The sequence below is a fragment of the Mesoplodon mirus genome (genome assembly GCF_964341445.2).
Source record: "Mesoplodon mirus genome assembly, chromosome: 8".
NCBI lineage: Eukaryota > Metazoa > Chordata > Mammalia > Artiodactyla > Ziphiidae > Mesoplodon > Mesoplodon mirus.
This window is the reverse complement of record NC_138984.1, coordinates 53,149,808-53,173,429: the sequence shown is the minus strand read 5'-3', so window position 1 is coordinate 53,173,429 and position 23,622 is coordinate 53,149,808. Positions and strand designations below refer to the sequence as shown.

Genomic DNA, 23,622 nt, shown 5'->3' with positions numbered 1-23,622 from the left:
GCCAAGTCTTTCTCCACCCACAAGGGAAAAAGAGCCAATCGGCTGTAAGTATCCGCCCTTGAAGGACGCAAAGGACAACCAATGATAAACCTAAGAGGACAGCCATTTTGCCCACTTGTAAAAGAGCCACCTTTTCCCACGAGTCGGAGCCCGAGGTGGGAGAGTTCTGGAAGTTTTTACTGACCTGGAGGTATTGGAAAGACAAACATATTTTTTCAAGGAGTATTTATATTGCTTTATAGGAGTAAAGGAAAATTTTCGTTCTCCATGTGGTGGGAAGTGGGGACTGCTGCTTAAGGACTTGGCTCCTCCCCTCAGCAGTAACAGGCTCTAAGCCGAACACCTGGTTCTCCAGCCTCAGCGAGGAAAGGCGGGGTGATTGCCCTCTTCGGCTTGCAGCCGACTACAGTTCCCAACGTGCTTTGCTCCCGCCCATTTCAGCTCCTCCGTTTGCTTCCCGCGACGCCTGACGGGAATTGTAGTTCTTGGGAGGTACCCAGGCCGCCTCATTGGCCAATGAGAAAGGACAAACTTTTGAATGATTTGGAGTTTGGGGCGGGGAAGTAGTCGCAGGGCTATGGTGAAGCCTTTTCACCAACCTAGCAGAAGAGAGAAGGGTTAGAAGCGAAAGGTAGTCGAGGAAGAGTTTTCTAAGAACGCCGTAGGAGTTTTAGATTCCTGGTATTTATCCTCTCTTACTTTCAGTTTGTCCCTCTGAAGTGACTTCCGCTTTGCGGCGGACACAGGCCAAACCTGTGGCGGGAGTTGGAGATTCTGCAGCGAATACACCAGGTGTGGCCGTCTGGGAGTGGCGTGGCGGGCAAGTTGGTAGTTTCTTACGTGAGAGATAGAAAGCTGAATGGAATTTAATTGCATTTTAATTAAGAGTGGGTGAAATGGGGTGGGGGGAGGGTAGTTACCAAGTCCAGAATGCCATGCTCCACCGCACTCTTCACTCCCCGAGTCTCACTTTTTTTGTCTTTTGAGTTGCTCAGGATTAGATTTCACCCACATATTTGTGGAGGGTGCCTCTAAAACCTTCACGTCTTCAGTTTGACTAAAAAGAATCGGCTCAGAAGTTCTGAGCTAACTCCTCTCACTCTTACAAACCAACTTCTAAAGTCTGGTTCGAAGGAGAAACGCTACAGAAGGGCTCGTGATTGATGAGAATCGTCCCATTCTCTCTCTCTTTTTTTTTTAATGTAAAGCATACATTAAACAAGTGTCGATAGGGTGCCAACTATAGTACACCGATGAATACAGATCATTAGAAAGACGTTGGGCAGATTACTTTATCAAGTGTCTTTGTTTCCTTATCTGTAAAATTGAGATAAAAGAAGTCACAGGCCATTGTGAGGCTTAAATGACTTAATATATGTAAAACACTTGAAATAGTGCCTGGTACTTAGTAAGTGTATGTTGGGTTTTGTTTGTTTTTATTTTAGTAGAATAAGTAGCTTTTTAAATATATTAATCTCCGATAAATCTTATTCCTATGTACAGAAATTTCAAGTTTGTAAACTATAATTCTTTGGTTCTATAATGGAACGTTAATTAAGACAAATTACTTTTAAAACACATCATTTTCAACCAGAAAAAAAAGGGTTTTGTTAATATTGTTTCTGTTGACCTGGCTGATGCTAGAGTACTGAAGTAAAAACAGCGATAAACAGGACGTTTGTGGTCCTTGACTTCATGAAGGCACTCTAATAGGAGGGAGTAAACAGATGAAAATAATTGTCAATCACAGTTAAGTGCTTAAAGGAAACGAACTGATATTAAGGAAAATGTAGGAGAGTCCAGTTGGGAACTACTGCAGTATTCCAGTTGAGCACTGATGGCTTGGGGTTGGTGATGGCAATGGAACTGGAAAGAACTGAATGGATTTGAGATATATTTGGGGTATAATTAATAATAAGTGGATATAATTTGGTGGTTAAGAAGCAGAGATCAAGAATGAACTCAGGTTGCTGGTTTGAGTAACTTGCAGGGTTGCACTGTTACTGAGAGATTTGGTCACGGAGCACACAATTTGATAGAGAAATCAAGACTTTGGTTTTGGACATTTAGGCTAGAAGTGTCTATGTGTATGGTCAGGCCACTTAGGATGGTTGTTCTCTTGCTCTCTGTATGTCCCCTGCTTCATCCCTGCATGCTTCACCTACACCCAACTCACCTGACTGACCTTCCTGTGAGTATTTCCCCCAGGCCCCAGCTAGTGATTGTTCTTATCAAAGGGGCAGTGAGGGGCGTGCTCCACTACTGGTTTCCTTGGTAACTAATGCCCCCACCTGCGTCAATTCCCCTATAACTGGTAATCTCCCCTAACCTCTGGGAGCGATTACTGCCACCTTGTCCTGCCCACCTTACACTGCACACGGTTGGGTATTGCTCCAGGACCCTGCTTCAGACGTGTAAACTCCCCCATCCATTAAACCACTGATGTCTCTGTTGCTGACTCAGGCTGTTTCTTCGGTCTTAAACCTGGGCAAGTGCAGGCCTTGTAGGTCTGCCGGGTGCAGCCCAACACTTTGAGATTTTCAAAATGTCAGGTAGGTAATTAGATGTAGGAGTCTGATGCTAAAGAGATTATAAATTGTACTACCCGGGCTATTTGTGGTAGCCTTCGAAAAGGTTGTCCATTCTTCCAAATTTGACAGGGTAATCTTTGTAAAGTAGCAACTTGGTTGAACTCTAGAAAAGGCTCCCAATTTCTTACAGACTAAAGTCCAAACTCTTTTTAGCATGGCACATGAGAACCTCCCTGACCTGACTTGTTTTTACTTCTTTACAATTTATCCCAAAGCATCTTATTTTTTAGCTCTACTAAACTGCTTAGTATTTTCTGAAACTGTGGTATTGGAAATACGGCTTCTTTCTCCCTAGAATATCCCTGATTCTCCACCGGCAAACTCCATTCTTCCTTCAAGTTTCAATTTAAGAGTTACATCAAATATTTAAATAAGGTGTACTATGTTCCAAGCATTTTTTCTCCTAACTGAAGCCTTCTTGGATTGCTTGCTACCTTAGAGGATTCAACACTCCCACTTTTGTGTGGTATTCTTATGCATACTTCTTTCATACGCGCTTATTGCCTTGTGTTGCAATTATTTGTTTATAACTCTTATTTTCATCTTAGATTTAGCTGGAAGGTAGGCTACAATGACACAAATTCATCTTTGTTTACCTGGTACTCTCTGCGATGCCTATTATATGCTTAGTACATAATAGACACTCAATAATTATTTGTTGAATGAGTGATTTTAAGAGGCAGTGTTGCATAAAAGCAAAAATTCAGACTTTTATGTTACTAACTGGTGATAACTTATGGAATATCTCTGAACCTCAATTTTCTTGTCCTTAATGTGAGGATAATGATACTTATCTTTCTGAGTTGTTTTGGGAATTACAGGAGATTTCCTAGAACTTCCCAGTGTACTGCCTCACAGAAAGAGGTCAGTCAATAAGTGGGAGTTATTTTATCATTATTCTAAAAACAGTTGCCTGTAGAATGAAAGACTCTAGGGTCCTTGCTTTTTTTCTTCTGTACTTTTTCCCTTTTATTTTATTTATTTTTTAATTGAGGTATAGTTGTTTTACAACGTTGTGTTAGTTTCTACTGTACAGCGAAGTGGAGTTCCCTGTGCTATACAGCAGATTCTTTTTTTTAAATTTAATTTGATTTATTTTACATACAGCACGTTCTTATTAGTTATGTATTTTATACATATCAGTGTATATATGTCAATCCCAGTCTCCCAATTCATTCCATCCCCCACCCGCCTCTCCTTGCTTTTAAAATAATTAGATATTAGATATGGCAGTTTTTTTAAACCCACATTAGTGATTTCTAAAACATTATATAATTTTATAGTTTACTGAAATTGATCTTGTATCATTTTAGAATATTTAATTTTACTAACAAAATGTGATTTTAATTTATCTAATTTAGTTTGTAGCTTACTGACTGACATTCCATAAATATAGCTATATCAGATAAAACATGTAAGCCGAATGTATACTGTTATGTAAGCATGAAGTATGTTTAGATATGAAATAGGTACATTTACAAGTCCTGATCAAATCTGAATAGTTTCTAAGACTGAGTATATGATTTTGTGTGTAATCACTGAAGATATTTGAGTAGGTAAGAGACATCTTCATTGACTACCTTTTTAAACTCATAATCAAACTGTTGTTGTAGTTAGTCTGTGTGTAACTGAGCAGGACCCTATGGGGCCTTCCTGGGACAGACCGCTCCCCCATATCCTCTCCTTTAGCTCCTCTATGAAGTATCTATATAATAGTATCTGATACGTGTTTCCTGAGTGGTTTTACAGGTGCTAAAACCCCCACCAAATGGAAGAAATTAACTGCTTGATGACCATGAGTACATAGCCCCAGGCCTATAGGTGCCTAAGGATTGATAATGTTAACCCCTGTGACACCGCCCTGTTACTTCACCGTCAACCAATCAGAGAATTGTACATAAGCTGATCACATGCCCTGGGATGCCCCTCCGTCAGGGTGCCTTTAAAAATGCTTTGCTGAAACCCGTGGGGATTTCAGGTGTTTTGAGCACTAGTTGCCCTGGACTACTTGCTTGATGTCCTACAGTAAATGCCATGCTTTCCTTCATCACAACCTGGTGTCAGTATATTGGCTTTACTGCATGTCAGCATGTGGACCCAAGTTTGGTTCAGTAACCTGTGGTTTTTGGATCCATGTACTTCAGAGCAGAGGTGTCCAGTAGACCTCCATATTCGCCATTTCTGGGAACTAGCAATTTATTCAAGCTAAATTTGTATTTCCAGTAAGGAACTTGGAATTACTTATGTTAATACTTGGTTACCTCTGTACTTACTTAACTTGGGAAAGGTATTTACTGGGGTTACTAGATTCTAGTCCTCCTCCCTCACCTCTGAACACCTGCTTCCTATTATCAGTGGATGGGAGAAGAGAAGGAGTGAGTAATCAAATCTTTTGTCATAGGTCGCCCAAGATTTAAGATATTTTATTTTAACAACATTTACTTGTGTCCATGTAGCTAAGTTGCCATAGTAATTAGGATCATTTCCACTAACAAGTTTTGTTTGACTAGGATGAATTTATAAAATTTAATTATCTAGATTAACTGAAATTGTTTTTAAGTTGAACAGAAGATTTGATTTTTTACTATGTATTAGGAAGAATTTTCCATAGTAGGCCTCGTTTCTAGCTTAGAACTTTCTATGGTATTCTAATATCCTAACGTGGGGCCTTCATCCATTTATAATAAACTATCCCCTCTAATCTTAATCACTTTGCAAACTGTGTCTCCATTTTCCCTGCTATAACTTGAACTTGGCTTACTGTCTTTCTGTCTACCTACATTCTGACTTCTACATTCGAATATACAGCCCAGCTGATGCAACATGTTAGTTTCTTAGTTCCTCGACTGCCGTATCTCCTGTCAACTTTATTTCCACACTGGTTCAGCCATGTACTCCAGTGGCCCCACCTTATACTTTTTCATCTCTAGGAACTATTCTCCCTCTAGACTGTCTAATCATGGTCCCCTGTCCTTTGAAGTTTTAATATAACGAATAATATTGGGCGTATAGTGCCAGATACTGCTCTAGGTGCATGGAATACACTAGGAAACAAAACAGACAGAAATGTCTGCTCTTACGAAACTTATGCCTTAGTGGGGAGAGACAGACAATAAATAAAACCCATAATAAATATGTAATTATATAGTTTTTACAAGTTGATGAATGCTATCAAGAAAGAAAAAGTAGAGCAGGAAAGATATAAAAGGGAGTTCAATTATTTTCGGTTTTTTTGTTTAAAAAAATTTTAACTTTTATTCTGAAAAAACTTAAGACTTATTAGAAGGTCACAAGAATTGTGCAAAGGACTCCCATATGTCATTGACCCAGAATCAAATATTGTTAATATTTTGCCACATTTACTTTAAAATTCTCTCTCAAAAATATGTAACACTTTATGAATTTGTGTGTCATCCTTGTGCAGGGGCCATGCTAATGTCCTCTGTATTGTTCTAATGTTAGTGTATGTGCTACCCAAGCAAGCACGAGAGTTGCAGTTTTAAATAAGGTGGTCAAGTTAAGTGTTCATTGAGGAATTGACATTTCAGGAAAGACTAGAAGGAAGAAAGGGAAGTAGCCATGCAGATATGGGGGCAATGCGGGATCAGGGAGAGTGGTTTAGGTAGATGGACCAGCTAGTATGGAGTCCTAAGCAGGAACGTGGAGGGCTAGCAGTTTGACAGAAAGGAAAAAGTGAGGTAGAGAGGTAATAGGAATAGGGTAATAGGTGATTGGCAGATTGGCAGGGCTTATAAACCATTAATAGAGCTTTTTTCCAGTATAATCAGGAGCCATTGAGGACTTCTGAGAAGTGATATGATCAGACTCACTTTTTTAATTAGGAGATAGAGGTGGAGGTGGTAGGAAATGGTGGGATTCTGGGTGTATTTTGAAGGTAGAGCCAACAGGAGATGCTGATGGATTAGATGTGCAGCATAAGACAAAGAGTGAAGTCAAGGAGTTGGTGTGAGCCACTGGAAGGATGGGAGGGGGAAGGCCCTGGATGGAATATGGTTTGAGAGAAAGATCTGGAGTTCATTTTGGTCATATTAAGTTTGAGAGGCCCATTAGACTGCTAGGTAGGTATGTCTGTTTAAATAGGCGAACAAATCTGAAGTTCAGGAGAGATGTGATCTCCATATATAAATGTGGGAGTCATTGGCATAGAGGTAGTATTTAAAAGCCATGAAACTAATGAGATCTCTAAAGGATAGAGCAGAGGATACTAAAACCTGAGCCCTGGTACACTCTAAGAGGACAGGGAGATGAGGAAGAACCAGCGAAAGTTTAGACTGAGGAGGAATGATGTAGGATAAAATCCATGAGGATGCGGTGTTCTAGAATCTAAGTGAAAAAAAAGTGATTTAATGAGGAGGGAATGATTTCCTGGTAGGTCCAGTACGATGAAGACTGAGAATTCCTTCCTGCTGCCTTCCTTTTACTTCCAATTCAGGGCACTTGTATGTTAAGAAGCCTTCCAAACCCCCAAATTTGAAACCTGAGTTCCTCTTATATGTTCCCTCAACACCTAGTATCAATATATTTTCTATAGTATTTCTTCAAAATTGCATCTGTGTTCTATGTTATTATATATCCAGAGCCTAGTGCAATGTCTGTATCATGTAAACACTCAAATATATTTTTGTTGAATACATGAAAGAATGAAATTCATTAAATGGTTATTTTTTAACTGTAATTCTTTACAAGGCAAATATTCTGACTTCAAAAAAATTTTTTTAAATAATTTATATTTGGCTGTGTTGGGTCTTCATTGCTGCATGTGGGCATTTTCTAGTTGTGGCAATTGGGGGCTACTCTTCATTGCGGTGTGCGGGCTTCTCATTGCAGTGGTTTCTCTTGTTGTGGAGCCCAGGCTCTAGGTGTGTGGGCTTCTGTAGTTGTGGCGCCCGGGCTTCAGAAGTTGTGGCTTGCAGGCTCTAGAGCGCAGGCTCAGTAGTTGTGGTGCTCGGGCTTAGTTGCTCTGTGGCATGTGGGATCTTCCCGGATCAGGGCTTGAACCTGTGTCCCCTGCATTAGCAGGCGTATTTCCAACCCCTGTGCCACCAGGGAAGTCCTCTGACTATTTAAAGTAGATATTTTCACTGGGATTTAGTCCTGAAGCAGAGATGGAGCATTCTTGTGTTAAAAAGGGAGCAAAGACCCAGTTAGATGTCTTACCTCTGCCACTAGCTACATGATCTTCTTGGAGTTCTATCTTTTTGGTCCTCATTTTCCAAAACTTTTAGATTCATTGGCATGGGTTAAGCCAGTGTGTTGCTTTTTCCATTTTTTAAAATTAAAGTTTTAATTTTGAGATCATTGTAAATTCATAAGCTGTTGTGAGAAATAATGCAAAGAAATAATGCAGGTACAATCCTGGGGACCCTTCACCCAGTTTCCCCCAATGGTAATGTCTTGTAAAACTATAACACAATATCACCACCAGGATATTAACACCATCAAGATAGAGAAAATTTCCATCCCACAGGGATCCCTCATGTTGCCTTTTTAGAGTCACAACCTCTTCTCTCCTTCCCTGCCTTAACCCCTGGCAACTACTAATCTTTTCTACAATTTTGTCATTTCAAGAATGTTATATAAATACACAAGTGTAACCTTTTGAGATTGGCTTTTTCACTCAGCATAATTCTCTGGAGATTCATCTAGATTGTTGAATGTATCAATTGTGCCTTTTTATTGCTGACCAGTATTCCATGATATGTATGTACCAGTTTGTTTAACCATTCACCCCTTGGAATGGTCCATTCCAGTTGGGTTGGTTCGGGTTTGACAATAATGAATAAAACTGCTGTAAACATTCATATTTAGGCTTCTGCATGGACATATGTGTTGACATAAATTTCCTCTAGGGTTAATGCCCAGGAGTACTGTTGCTGAGTCATATGGTAGTTGCATGTGTAGTTATTGAAGAAATTGTCAAACTATTTTTCCGAGTGACTGTATGTATACTCTGTCTTCCTAAACGCATACATCAAGACCGGAATTGTTTGATTGATTGGTTTTGTTTGTGTTTTAAATCTTTGGATGAGGCTTTGCTTCATTTCAGGCTTTGTAACCATACAAACTTGCATTTTACTCCTGGCTTTCTTATCTACCATGTCATATTTTACTCATTAATGATTAAGAACATAGTACTTAGTTCATAGGGTTCTTAGGAGGATTATATGAGATAGCATACGTGCAAGTTCTTGGCACGTAATAGACACTCCAGAAATATTAGTTCTTTTGCCACCTTCAGAATTAAAAACTGAGCCTATTTTCATTGGTGTTCACGTTGTTTCAGTGGCATATGACATCATCTCAAGAGTTTGTTGATATTATAATCAGTTGCAATCTAGTAACAGGGTTACCACTTCTTTGTTTTAGATCTTCTTTTTCAATCTTTTATAGTTTCCATATACAGGTCTTGCACATCCTTTTATTAGATTTATTTCTGATATTTGAATTTCTTGATGTTCACAAGAATGGTATCAATTTTAACATTTTATTTTCTGATATTGCCTATGTAGAGGAACATAATGGATTGTGAATATTGGTCATGTTTTCATCAACCTTACTGAATTTGCTTATAAAACTCCTAGTAGATTATTTTTATTCTATGTACATAATCCTATGGCATCTGTAAATCAAAAAAAATTTTTTTCTCCTTTCCTTTTGCCTTATTCAACTGATCTGATTCCATTGTCAAATAAAATTTGAGATAGTAGGCATTTTTGTGTCTTCTCTGACCTTGCAAGGAAAGCTGTCAACATTTTACCTTAAGTATGATGTTTGCTGAAAGTTTTTGGTAAAAACCTTTTATGATATGAAGTAAATTCTCTTCTGTTTTTCCTTTGTCAGGGAGCTTTTGCTCTGAACTGATTTTTAATTTTATCAAATGCTTTTTTTCCCCTACTTTTAAGATTACCATCTAAATTTTCTTCTTTATTCTTGAGAATTACATTGCTTGAGGTTTTTACAATGTATTTTTATAACGGTTTAATTGAGATAAAATTCACCAGGAAATAAAACCATAACATTCATTCATTTCATAATCTTTGGGTTTTGATATATTCACAGTTGTAGAACCATAATCATGATCGAATTTTAGAACATTTTCTTCACTCTCAAAAGAAACCCAGTACTCATTAGCAGTTGCTCTTTATTCTCTACCCCTCTACTCCACGCCCCACCCCCCCATTTCCCTGACTCCTGCCCTGAACAACCACTCATTTACTTTCTGTCTGTATGGATTTGCCTAGTCTAGACCTTTCATATAAATGGAATCACAAAATATGTGGTTCTTTGTGACTGGCTTCTGTCACTTAGCATAATGTTTTCAGGTTCATCCATGTTGTAGGATGTATCAGTATTTTTTTTTTGGTAATAAACTTATTTATTTGTTTGTTCTTATTTTTGGCTGTGTTGGGTCTTTGTTGCTGTGCGCGGACTTTCTATAGTTGTGGCAAGTGGGGGCTACTCTTCGTTGCAGTGCACGGGCTCCTCATTGTCTTGGCTTCTCTTGTTGTGGAGCACAGGCTCTAGGCATGCAGGCTTCAGTAGTTGTGGTGCATGGGCTCAGTAGTTGTGGCTTGCGGGCTCTAGAGTGCAGACTCAGTAGTTGTGGCACACGGGCTTAGTTGCTCCACAGCATGTGGGATCTTCCCGGGCCAGGGCTCGAACTGGTGTCCCTTGCACTGGCAGGCAGATTCTTAACCACTGCACCACCAGGGAAGCCCTGTATCAGTATTTTATTCCATTTTATTGTCAAATAATACTCCATTGTATGGATATACTACATCTTCTTTATCAATTCATCAGTTGATAGACATTTGTGTTGTTTTCATTTTTTTTAACTATTATGAATAACGCTGCTATGAAAATTTGTATGCAAGTTTTTGTGTGGATGTATATTTTCATTTTTCTTGGGTGAAAGAAAAATTCATTTACCTAGGGGTAGAATTTACAGGTCTTATGGTAATTATGTTTAACATTTGATGAACTACCATATTGATTTTCACAATGGTTACACTTTTATACATTTCCACAAGCAGTGTTTGAGGGTTCTAATTCCTCCACAATTTTGCCAAAACTTGTTATCTGTCTTTTTAATTTTAGGCCTCCTAATCGGTATAAAGTGGTATCTCATTGTGGTTCTGATTTGCAATTTCCTTATTACTAATGATGTTGAACATTTTTCTCTGTGCTTATTGGCCATGTATACATCTTCCTCAGAGAAATGTCTATTCAGATCATTTTCGCATTTTTAAATTGAGTTGTGTTTTTATCATTGAGTTGTAATTGTTCTTTGTATATTCTGGATACAAGTCCCCTGTCAGATATAATTTGCAAATATTTTCTCCATTTCTGTGGATTGCCCTCCCTTTCTTTTTTTTTTTTTTTTTTTTTTTTCTTTTTGCGGTATGCGGGCCTCTCACTGTTGTGGCCTCTCCCGTTGCGGAGCACAGGCTCCGGATGCGCAGGCCCAGCGGCCATGGCTCACGGGCCCAGCCGCTCCGCGGCATATGGGATCCTCCCAGACCGGGGCATGAACCCGTATCCCCTGCATCGGCAGGCGGACTCTCAACCACTGCGCCACCAGGGAGGCCCTGCCCTCCCTTTCTTGATGGTATTATTTGCAGCACTAAAGTTTTTAATTTTGGTGAAGTCCAATTTATCTATTTTTTCTTTTGATGCTTTTATTTTTGGCATTGTGTCTAAGAAACCATTGGTCACCAAGATTTACTCTTACGCTTTCAAGAGTATTTTTTTTTTTAAATTTTAGCCTTTACATTTTAGTCCTTGATCGTTTTGTGTTATCTTATGTATGGTGTGAGTTAGGGGTCTGATTTCACTCTTTTATATGTGGCTATCTAGTTCTCCCAGCACTATTTCTTGAAAAAATTTGTTCATTTCCTATTGAATTGTTTTGACACCCTCCTCAAAAATCAACTGACTGTTGGGCTTCCCTGGTGGCGCAGTGGTTGAGAGTCCACCTGCCAATGCAGGGGACACGGGTTCATGCCCCAGTCCGGGAAGATCCCCCATGCTGCGGAGCAGCTGGGCCCATGAGCCATGGCTGCTGAGCCTGCGTGTCCGGAGCCTGTGCTCCGCAACGGGAGAGGCCACAACAGTAAGAGGCCTGCGTACCGCAAAAAGAAAAATAAATAAATAAAATAAAATAAAGTTGAACTTGCCTTTGCATTCCTAAAATAAACCCATTTTAGTCTCGATATTTTACTCTTTTAATTTACTGATGTATTAGGTTTGCTAATTGTTTTTTTTAATTAATTAATTTATATTTTTGGCTGCATTGGGTCTTTGTTGCTGTGCACGGGCTTTCTCTAGTTGTGGTGAGTGGGGGCTACTCTTCATTGTGGTGCATGGACTTCTCATTGCGGTGGCTTGTCTTGTTGCGGAGCACTGGGCTCTAGGCGCATGGGCTTCAGTAGTTGTGGCACATGGGCTCAGTAGTTGTGGCTTGCGGGCTCTAGAGTGGAGGCTCAGTAGTTGTGGCACACGGGCTTAGTTGCTCCGTGGCATGTGGGATCTTCTTGGACCAGGGCTTGAACCCGTGTCTCCCTCATTGGCAGGCGGATTCTTAAACACTGCGCCACCAGGGAAGCCCACTAATTGTTTTTTAACTGATGAACATGAGAAAATGTCTTGTTTATATTTTTTCTTGTAACGTGCTTGTCTTACGAAGTTTAGACTAGCTTTGTAGAATGAGCTTGAAAATAATATTTCTGTCATTACACCAGATGACTCAGGTTTGTTTATTGTGTTCATTAATCTTCCATAACTTATAGATTTTTAATCTGCTTGTATAATCAATTGCTGAGAGAGATGTATTAAAATGTCTCACTATAGTTATAGATTTGGCTGTTCTTTGATTCTGTCAAATTTTTCTTTTATAACTTTTTTTAAAATTTATATTGACCTCTATCTTTTTAAAAAATTTTATTTATTTTTATTTATTTATTTTTGGCTGTGTTGGGTCTTCGTGGCGGTGCGCGGGCTTCTCATTGTGCTGGCTTCTATTGTTGCACAGCACAGGCTCTAGGCATGCGGGCTTCAGTAGTTGTGGCTTGCGGGCCCTAGGGCACAGGCTCAGTAGTTGTGGCACACGGGCTTAGTTGCTTCGCAGCATGTGGGATCTTCCTGGACCAGGGCTTGAACCCGTGTCCCCTGCATTGGCAGGCACATTCTTAACCACTGTGCCACCAGAGAAGTCCACATCTGGATGTTTTGACTTATATATTTATATACTTTGAGGCTGTGTTTATTCTAGTAAATTAAATCTTTTGTCATTATAAAGTGCCCTCCTTTGTCTCAGTAATGTTTTTTTAGCCTTCAACATATGCTGTCTTACGTTAATAAAGCTGTACCAGGTTTATTTTGGTATGCATGATATATCTTTTTCCATTCCTTTACATCAAATGTTTATGAGTCCTTCTATTTAAGATGTGTCTTTCTAAAGCAGCATACAGATACTAATCTTAAAATCCAGTATGATGATCTTTTTCTTTTAATTGCTTTTTTTTTCCATTTATACTTAATGTATCTTCAAGTTAATAGATTCTCTCTTTGTATCTCTTCTGCTATAAATTCCATCCAATAACTTCTCAATTTCAAAAATAACAAGGGCTTCCCTGGTGGCGCAGTGGTTGAGAGTCCACCTGCCTATGCAGGGGACACGGGTTCGTGCCCCGGTCCGGGAAGATCCCACATGCCACGGAGCAGCTGGGCCCGTGAGCCATGGCCGCTGAGCCTGCGCGTCCGGAGCCTGTGCTCCACAACGGGAGAGGCCACAACAGTGAGAGGCCCGCGTACCGCAAAAAAAAAAAAAAAAAAAAAAAAGAACAGTAACAGAATTATCTCTTCAAAGTACATAATTTCCCTGACCAGCCATTTGCTTATTTCCAAAATAAACTTCTTGGTAGTATATTTTAACAGTATCTGATTCTCTTCAACACAGTTCCACTGTTCACTTAAGAATGCAGCAGTAAATTCCAATTGAATTTACCATGTTCCCAGTTGATTACACAAATGCCATCTTTAGCTTAAAATCTTAAAAGATTGAGAAAACTGCTTTATTCTCTTGTCAAGTGTTGCTTATCAAGATAACTGCTTAGAAAATGAGTTCTCCTAGATTTGCTTTCACTAAATCTCCTTAGCCAATAGTTATTATGTTGATGATTTTTGTAACATGGTATTAAAAGTTATATATTGCTGGTTCCATCTTAATGCCCCCCCAACCTTACTAAAAGTAAACTAGTATGTATAGATTGAATAAAACCTTTTTTGCTGAATTTCTAAACTAAATCCTCTACAGTTTTCATGATTAGAAAGATGTTTATTATAACTGTTAGTTTCTTGATAATTTAGAAAGAAGATTAAGCCTGAGTCTTCTACTATTAATGTAATGTTGGTTACAGCTGACCTTTTGCAGCACATGAACGTGTATGACTGATCTACATACGTATTTTTCATTATAAGCTTTGTACTTTAGAAAGATAGTATAAATGGGAAAGGGCTTTTTAAAAATGTCTTTATTTTGAGTATTAACTAAAACATTCCTTTTCTATTAATTAGATTGTACCAGTACATATTTTTAAGTCCTTTATGTATTCAAGTACCTATTTGAATTATCAGTGAGCCAGTCACACCATAATTTTAGTCTAATTGAAATTTTTTCTACACATTTCTGTTCTGTTTTAGACATCTTCCATCTTCATATTTAAATAATTATTTTTTCTCGTTATTCTATTAAAACATTTTTTATTAAGATGGCTTTAGTTTCATTGTTTATTTTTACTAATATAGTATCTGATTCAGTCCTCATAAAATAAATCATGTAAGTTGCAATGTGAACTCAACATAGCAGATATTTTTTTTCTTGAAGTATTTTTTTTTTTTTTAAAGAAGATGTTGGGGGTAGGAGTTTATTAATTAATTAATTAATTTTTGCTGTGTTGGGTCTTCATTTCTGTGCGAGGGCTTTCTCTAGTTGTGGCAAGTGGGGGCCACTCTTCATCGCGGTGCGCGGGCCTCTTACTATCGCGGCCTCTCTTGTTGCGGAGCACAGGCTCCAGAGGCGCAGGCTCAGTAGCTGTAGCGCACGGGCTTATTTGCTCCGTGGCATGTGGGATCCTCCCAGACCAGGGCTTGAACCCATGTCCCCTGCATTAGCAGGCAGATTCTCAACCACTGCGCCACCAGGGAAGCCCATCTTGGAGTATTTTAAAAAAATTTTTACAGTGTAAAAAAAGCAAAGATAATAGGTAGTAGAATCGTTTTTGTATATTTTTCTTAGCTTCTTGCCAGTGTTCCTCACTAAAATTTGATATCCCTTATCCTACTCACTCTGAAGGGCTTCTGGAAAGTTGACATGGCTCTTTCTAATGCTACTACCCTTAACAGGATAAATTTCACTTCATCCCAACTCCTTTGAATTTTGACTTTCTAGATTGAAGTCTGGAATGGGTATATCTGATTAGCAAAATCAATAGCTGTAAAGAAGGCTGGGAAAGCAAGAATCTGGTATTTCCACCTTTATTATTGGAAGGTGATATCTGACTCCCACTCGTATTTGTAATGTAAGGAAATTTCTAAACATAACAGGGTTCCCAGATGTTGGGCGGCTGCAAAAAATGATATAAGTTTACTATCTCAAGGTGGCTCCCAATATATGTATTCACTCTTGTGCTCTACCTAGAGTTCCAGACTCATGTTTTTTCAAGTCTATTTGGCATATCCACTTCATATCTTACAGTCATCTCAAACTACATATATTCCTAAAGGATTTGTTGATTTTTTTTTCTCCCCATCCATTTGTTCGTTAGCCTTTAAGGTCTCAGTAAATTGCACAACTCCATCACGCTAAGTATATCAATACATCTTGATTTCACATTTCTCTTATTCTCCACATGTACTCCATCAGCAAGTCCTGTTTGCTTTACCTCTGAGACATTTCAGAAATCCAGTTCCACTGCTAAAGATGATTTTTGCCATGTCTTTTGCAGCATGATAATAGGTTTCTTGCTTTCATGCTTTCCCCCTTCTGAACCATTCTCTATTCTCTCTCTCTTTTAAAAAATTTTTTGGCCACACTGCAGGGCTTGCGGGATCTTAGTTCCCCGACCAAGGATCAAACCTGTGCCCCCTGCATTGGAAGCACAGAGTCTTAATCACTGGACTGCCAGGGAATTCCCCCCATTCTCTATTCTTTACTCAGAGTTTTATTATTGCTATTGAGAAGGTGCTAGGGATGCTGACTCATTGGTGCTTATGAGGACCTTTTCAGACAAGTGTGAGTCATAAATCATCTCTTAAATCCAGTTGCCATTGAGGCGGTGGGGGCTTTGTGGACTGGCAAAGTCCTATAGGAACATTTTCCCATGCCTTTCTATTGATAGCTTTGTCCTCTTGTAGTTTTTGAAATGTAAGTCAGATTGTGTCACTCCCCTTCTTAAAACTTTCCAGTAACTGCTATCCAGTACAACTTTCAGTGAAGAACGAAATGTTCTATGTGTGCACTGTTCAGTATGAGAGCCACTAGCCATATGTGCCTATTGAGCACTTGAAACATGGTTGATGGAGGAATTGAGGAACTGAAATTTTAATTTAGTTAAATTTAAATAGCTACATCTGCCTAATAGTGTATTTGACAGCACCTCTCCTTTGGCTTCCCTTCATTCTTAAAGTGGAATCCAAAGTCCTTATCAAGGACTTCTATGATCTGACTCTTGGTTATCTCAATAACTTCATCTCATATCATTCTCTTCGTTGGTCTAACCACATTGGCCTCTTCTCTGTTTCTAGAAAACACTAAGCCTTTTCTCAACTCAGGATCTTTTCACTTATGCTGTTTGCCTGGAGTGCTCTTCTATCAACTTTGAACCTGACTGGTTCTTTCATATCCTTTAGACTGTAGACCAAGACCAAGCATCACCTAAGAGTGGCCTTACCTGGTCATCCTGCCTAAAGTGGCCATTACCCTCTTAAGTTTCTTCATAATACTTGTACTATACTGTAATTAATCTTGTTTATTTATTTGTTTATTTTCATCTCCCCCTCAAGAATGTAAGTTCTGTGGGGGTATGATCCTTGGTTCTCTAGATCGTGGCGTGTAGTACTTATTTGTTATTAATAAATACTTGTTGAATTCTTGAGATTCTTAAACATTGTACACAGAGGTTTATTACTTTTTTAGGGGAGAGGGGGGCTAAAGTTTTATAAGTCTGCAAATAATTGAGAATTAAAGCAAATTTGTTTTAAAAATGAAATGAGATTATATATAAACAGACGAATGGTTCAGTCTAAATATGAAGTGTTATTATTAGAGAAGCTTTATAGTTCAGTGGTTTAATAGGACTTTTTTTCTTGCAGTGTTCTAAGAATTTACTGGTATATGAAATTTTTATGTGGTGGAAAATTAAAATTATAACTGTGGAAAGCCACTGGTGAGGAAAGTGCTAATCAGGCAGAGTTTATTTCTTTTTGAATTTTATTTTATATTTCTTTTTGAATTTTATTTTCTTTTTTTTAATACAGCAGGTTATTAGTTATCTATTTTATACATATTAGTGTATATATGTCAATCAGGCGGAGTTTATACTGTGGATTCAAGTGATTAAAGAATTCATTTTAATATTTAAAAATCAATCTCATTCAATAATATTAAGTTAATTTAATTATTATAAATTTGGAGTTGATGTCTTTGTGTTTAAAAAATTTTTTAATGCAATTTAACCTCATTCTTAGAAAATCTAGTATAATATGAAAATTAACCCTATAAAAGGATTAATTATAAAAGGATTTATCTTTCTGTAGCAAATTCATCCCTATTTTAAAAATTATTTGGTTTGTAAAAATATAGTTGATTTCTAACTTTTTAATAATATATTTATTGCTTAAAACGGGTATGGCTACGTCATGGCTAAATTAGAAATACAAATGAAATAGAGTATGCTGATTCTTAGTGCATTAAGGAATTGCTTTTGGACTCAGTGCTTTGAATTTTCTTAATAGCTTATTCTGGGAACATGATTTAACCAGTTTATATCTAGTATGTCAAGGTTATTGATAAGTGCTTTCATATTATTACTTATGTTTAATTGTCTAATACACTTAGTAATATCTATTTCCCCCACCCCTCCCTCTTGTGATTTTTTTGTTTTTAGGATCATCATGCCCAGAGGTCATGACATAAAAAAGTCTCTTACACCTCAGATTTCTTGTTTGACAAGTGAATCTTATAAACAGCTGGATTTTTTGCCTGACAAACTAAGAGCAAAGCTGCTTCCCTTCCAGAAAGATGGCATCAGTTTTGCCTTGAGAAGAGACGGCAGGTAAAGTACTTTTTTCAAGACATGCTAAAGTGCTAAATCCCTGGCAAGTGAATAAAAAAACAAAGCTTTGTGAAAAAAAATTATTTTTGTGTATACATAGTCTTCCCCATTAATTTTTTTTTTTACTGCATCATTAAATAATAATTTCAGGATATATTTTATTTTGCCTTCATTCTTGAATAATACTTCAGTTGACAATACAGCTCTACTTTAATAGCCTTTTTTTCCTTAGCACCCTGAAGACTGTATTCTGCTGTCTTCTGGCTTCCATAGGTGCCATTAAAAAGTGTGCTCTCCGGCTTCCCTGGTGGTGCAGTGGTTGAGAGTCCGCCTGCCAGTGCAGGCAGGGGACACGGGTTCGTGCCCCGGTCCGGGAAGATCCCACATGCCGCGGAGCGAGTGGGCCCGTGAGCCATGGCCGCTGAGTTTGTGCGTCCGGAGCCTGTGCTCCGCAACGGGAGAGGCCACAGCAGTGAGAGGCCTGCGTACCGCAAAAAAAAAAAAAAAAGTGTGCTCTCGAGCCTCAAAATATTACCCTACAGGTGACTTATTGATTACAAAGAGAAAAATTACACAAAATGGTCAAGGTTGGTATCTCCGTTAATGGTACAGATACCGGCATAATGTGGTACACAGGAGGTCTATAACTTTCTTTTTTTTAAATTTATTTATTTTATTTATTTATTTTTGGCTGTGTTGGGTCTTTGTTGCTGCGCGCGGGCTTTCTCTAGTTGCCGTGAGCGGTGTACGTGCCTCTCATTGCGGTGGCTTTTCTTGTTGCGGAGCATGGGCTCTAGGCATGTGGGCTTAAGTACTTATGGCATGCAGGCTCAGTAGTTGTGGCTCGAGGGCTCTAAAGCACAGGCTCAGTAGTTGTGGCTCACGGGCCTAGCTGCTACACGGCAAGTGGGATCCTCCGGGACCAGGGATCGAACCTGTGTTCCCTGCATTGGCTGGTGGACTCAGCCACTGCGCCAACAGGCAAGTCCCAGTGTATAACATTCTTACGTGGTGTTCTTCCTAGAAATACTTGACCTGATAATCCTGAGGAAACAGTCAAACCAGTTCAGCATGTGGGACATTTTTTCAGGATTTTTCAGGACAACTGACCTGATCTCTTCAAATGATTAAATGTCACGGAGAACCAAGGGAAGTGGTGGGAATGTTCTAAATTGAGAAGCAACCTAAGAGCTAGAACAACTGAAAGTAATGCATAAACCTTGATTAGATCCTGAATAAGTAAGAAGAAAAACTTTAAAGGTCACTTTTGGGTTAACTGGGAAAACTTCATCTGGCCTCAATTAGAGTGCTGTTATTGAATTTATGTTGATTACCTTAGATGTGGTAATGGTGTTATAGTTGAATATAAGAATGTTCTTGTTCCTGGGAAATGCATGATAAAGAATTTGGGGATGAAGAATCCTGCTATCTACAGCCTGTTTTCTACATTTTCCCAAAAGGGAAAGGCATGTATATGTTTAGAGAAACTTTGAGGGGGTCGGCCAAAATATTAACAGTGTGAACACTTGAGTGGTATAAATGTGTTCATTGTATTATTCATTTTGACTTTTATGTGAGTTTGGAAATTTTCAAAAAAAAAAAAAAGAATCAGTCTAATTTTCATTTCTTTGTAAACCATCTTTTATCTGTATCTGATTTTAAGATTTTGTCTTTGTCTTTGGAGTTCTGCAGTTTGCTATAATTTATTCTATATGGTTTTCTTTTTATTTGTCCTTCTTGAGATTATTGTATGTTTTTAATCTGAGATTTGTGCCATGTTGATTCCGGGAAATTCTCACTCTTCAAATATTGATTCTTACCCATTCTCTTTATGTTCTTCTTCTGCTACTCCAATTAGACTTATACTTGACCATTTCACTTTATTCTATGCTTCCATTAATGTCTCATATTTTCTATGTCTATCTGGGCTACATTATGGCTGTTTCGTTGTTGTTGTTTTAAATGGGGTTGACCAAAAAGTTCATTCGGGTTTTTCTGCAAGCTGTTACAGAAAAACCCAAACGAACTTTTTGGCCAACCCAATAAAGTTTTATTTATTTAATTTATTTATTTGGCTGTGCTGGGTCTTAGTTGCGGCACACGGGACCTTTGTTGCCACGTGTGGCATCTTTTAGTTGTGGCATGTGGGATCTTTAGTTGAGGCCTGTGGGATCTAGTTCCCTGACCAGGGATCGAACCTGGGTACCCTGCATTGGGAGCTCGGAGTCTTAGCCATTGGACCACCAGGGAAGTCCCTATGGCTGTTCTTAAGATCTCTCTTATAGTTTATGATTCAGCTTTTCTAATCTGTTAACTCACATACTCAGCTTTAAAGAACTTTTTTTAATAATGAATAACATATATGGAGAAGTGTGTGCAGATCATAAGCATATAATTTGAAGAATTTTCACCATATAGCCATCACCACAATCAAGAATAGAACGTTACCTGCATCCCAGAAGCCTTCCTTTTGCCTTCTCCCAATCACTACTGCCTCCCTCCTTTCCAAAGGTAACCACTATCCTGACTTCTCACACCACAGATTACTTTTATATGTTCAACTATGTTAATTGTAATCATCCATATGTACTCTTTTTAAAATTTTATTTATTTAATTAATTTATTTTTGGCTGCATTGGTTCTTCGTTGCTGTGTGCGGACTTTCTCTAGCTGCGGTGAGCGTGGGCTACTCTTTGTTGTGGTGCGCGGGCTTCTCATTGCGGTGGCTTCTCTTGTTGTGGAGCTTGGGCTCTAGGCACGTGGGCTCAGTAGTTGTGGTGCACGGGCTTAGTTGCTCCGTGGCATGTGGGACCTTCCCAGACCAGGCTTGAACCCATGTCCCCTGCATTGGCAGACAGATTCTTAACCACTGTGCCACCAGGGAAGCCCGGTATGTACTCTTTTGTGTCTGACTTTTCTCATTCAACATCATTGCGAGATCCTTCCATAGTGTCGCATGTAGTTGTAATTGGTTCATTCTCATTGCTATATAAAACTCCATTGTTTAAATATACCATAATTTATTTATTCATTCTACTGTTGATGAGCACTTGGGTTGTTTCTAGTTTGGAGCTCTTAAAAATAACAATGCTATGAACATTCTTAGACAATTCTTTTGGTAAACATATATATACATTTCTGTTGTGCATATACCAAGAAGAGGAATCGTTGGTTGTAAATATGCATATATTCCACTAAGTAGATGCTGCCTCTGTTAGTTTGTCAGGGGTGTCGTAACGAAGTACTATAACTGGGTGGGTTGAACAACTGAAATTTATTGTCTCACGGTTCTTGAGGCTAGAATTCCAAAATCAAGGTGTTGGCAGAGTTGATTCCTTCTCGGGACTGTGAGCTGATTCCTTCTCAGGAATGTGATGTTGGTAGATGCTTTTAAAAACGACAATTGTTACTCACCTCCCGCCCTCCAGTTCCCCCTCCTCTTACCCCCAGTTCTCCTCTGGAAAACTGGAGAGTGTCTGCGAGTGTCTAGAGCCAGGCCCCTGCTGCAGCCGGCCGGCAGGTGTGGGGCCCTTCTCCCGGCTCCCACCGGCTGGTTCGGGCCTTAAAGACTTGCCTTGTCTCGAGTTCCACCGGGACTTATTCTGTGCCCAGACCTTGCTCTGAGCATGCATAAGGGGGAGAAGTCCAGGTCTCTCTCCTTGGCTTTTAGATGCGTATCTTCTTCCAATGTCTTTTCACATCATCTTCCCTCTATTTGTGTCAGAAATTTCCCTTCTTATAAGGACATCAGTCATATTGGATTTGGGCCCACCCTAATGACTTAATTACTGATTACATCAGTAATGACCCTATTTCCAAATGAGGTCACTTTCTGAGGGACTGGAGCTAAGACTTCAACATATGAATTTTGGGGGACACAGTTCAACCCATAACTTAGGCAAACATTTTTCAAAGTGATTTAACCAATTTATACTTGTGTCAACAGTGGATAAGAGTTCCATTTGTACCACAGCCTCACCAGTACCTCATATTGCTTATCTTTAGTGTCATTTTAGGTATTCTTATAGGGATATAGTGATATCCATTGAATTTTCATGTACATTTTTCTGATGACAAATGAAGCTTAACACCTTTTCGTATGCTTATTAGCCGTTTGGGTATCCTCTTATGTTAAGTGCTTGTTCATGTCTTATCCATTTTTCTCCTGGGTTATCTGCCTGCCTTTTTCTTATCATTTAATAGAGACTTATCAGATTTATATTCTGGATGAGTCTTTTGTGTCTGTGTTGCAAATGATTTTTCTCAGGCTATGGATTGCCTTTTCACTCTCTTAATTATGCCTTTTGATAAGCAGACATTCTCAAATTTAATGTCCTGTTAAATACTCTTTATTGGTATTGTCTTTTATGGCTGACACTTTTTGCATCCTGTTTAAGAAATCTTTGTCTATTACAAGGTTGTGAAGATAATTTCCTGTGTTTTCTTCTAAAAACTTTTTTGTCTCTTTTTTACATTTAGATCTACAATCTACTTGGGTTTTTTGTTTGCTTGTTTGTTTGGGCTTGTGGCTTGTGGGATCTTAGTTCCTTGACCAGGGATTGAACCCGAGCCCTTGACAGTGAAAGTGCGGATTCCTAACCGCCAGTCTGCCAGGGAATTCCCTACAATCAACTTGGAATTGATTTTTGTATATGTTATAAGGTAGAGGTGATGGTGGATTGATTGGTTATATTTATTTATTTATTTATTTACTTTTGTATATGGAATATAATTGAACCATCACAATTTATTTATTTATTTATTTATTGGCTGCGTTGGGTCTTCATTGCTGTGTGAGGGCTTTCTTTGCTTGTGGTGAGTGGGGGCTACTCTTCATTGCAATGCGCGGGCTTCTCATTGCGGTGGCTTCTCTTGTTGTGAAGCACGGGCTCTAGGCATGCACACTTCAGTAGTTGTAGCACACGGGCTTCAGTAGTTGTGGCTCACGGGCTCTAGAGCACAGGCTCAGTAGTTGTGGCACACAGGCTTAGTTGCTCTGTGGCATGTGGATCTTCCCGGACCAGGACTCGAACCCATGTCCCCTGCATTGGCAGGGGGATTCTTAAACACTGCACCACCAGGGAAGTCCTATTCTTCCATTTCTTTAATTGCCCTGCAGTTACTTCATCTCAATTATTCTTTCCCTTATTTCTTTTTCAGTAATTTTTTTGTAATTTTCAATATATAGTTCTTTCACATATATCATTAAATTTATTCCTAGGCATTTAATATTTTTGGTGCTGTTATAAACGTCTTCCCCCTGCCCCCTGCTGATTTTAAGGTTTTCTCTTTGTTCAGCTATCCAAAATTTTACTATGATGTGCCTAAGTGGTTTTCTTTGCATTTATACTTCTTAATCTGTGGGCTGATATCATTCATTAGTTCTGGATAAGCCTCAGTTGTTTTCTCTTCAACTGTTATTTTTGCTCATTTTTAATACTCTCAACTGTTATTTTTGCTCATTCTTAATACTCCTTGCCTCCGGTTATACCTATGTTAGACCTTTTCTCAGTGTCCCATATATCTCTTATCTTCTTTTTTCTTATTTGAAATTTCTCTGCTTCAGTTGGATATTTTTGTTTATCCATAGTCTTGTTAACTAATACTATCTTTTGCTGTAAATTAATCTATTGAATTCTCTTAAGGAAGAGACCATCACTCAAAATATCTTAAACCAA

The 23,622-nt window shown here is 38.7% G+C and overlaps 1 protein-coding gene across 1 annotated transcript in view; it reads left to right on the top strand.

The window, feature by feature from the left end:
- The first annotated feature begins 578 nt into the window (after positions 1–578).
- ZRANB3 (zinc finger RANBP2-type containing 3) overlaps positions 579–23,622 on the top strand; it is a 254,833-nt gene continuing 231,789 nt past the window's right edge. Inside the window, exons 1-2 of the mRNA XM_082631346.1 lie at positions 579–792; positions 17,777–17,944. Of these exons, the coding sequence (XP_082487472.1) occupies positions 17,784–17,944 (161 nt within the window). The 5' untranslated portion in view covers positions 579–792; positions 17,777–17,783. The remainder of the gene's footprint in view (positions 793–17,776; positions 17,945–23,622) is intronic.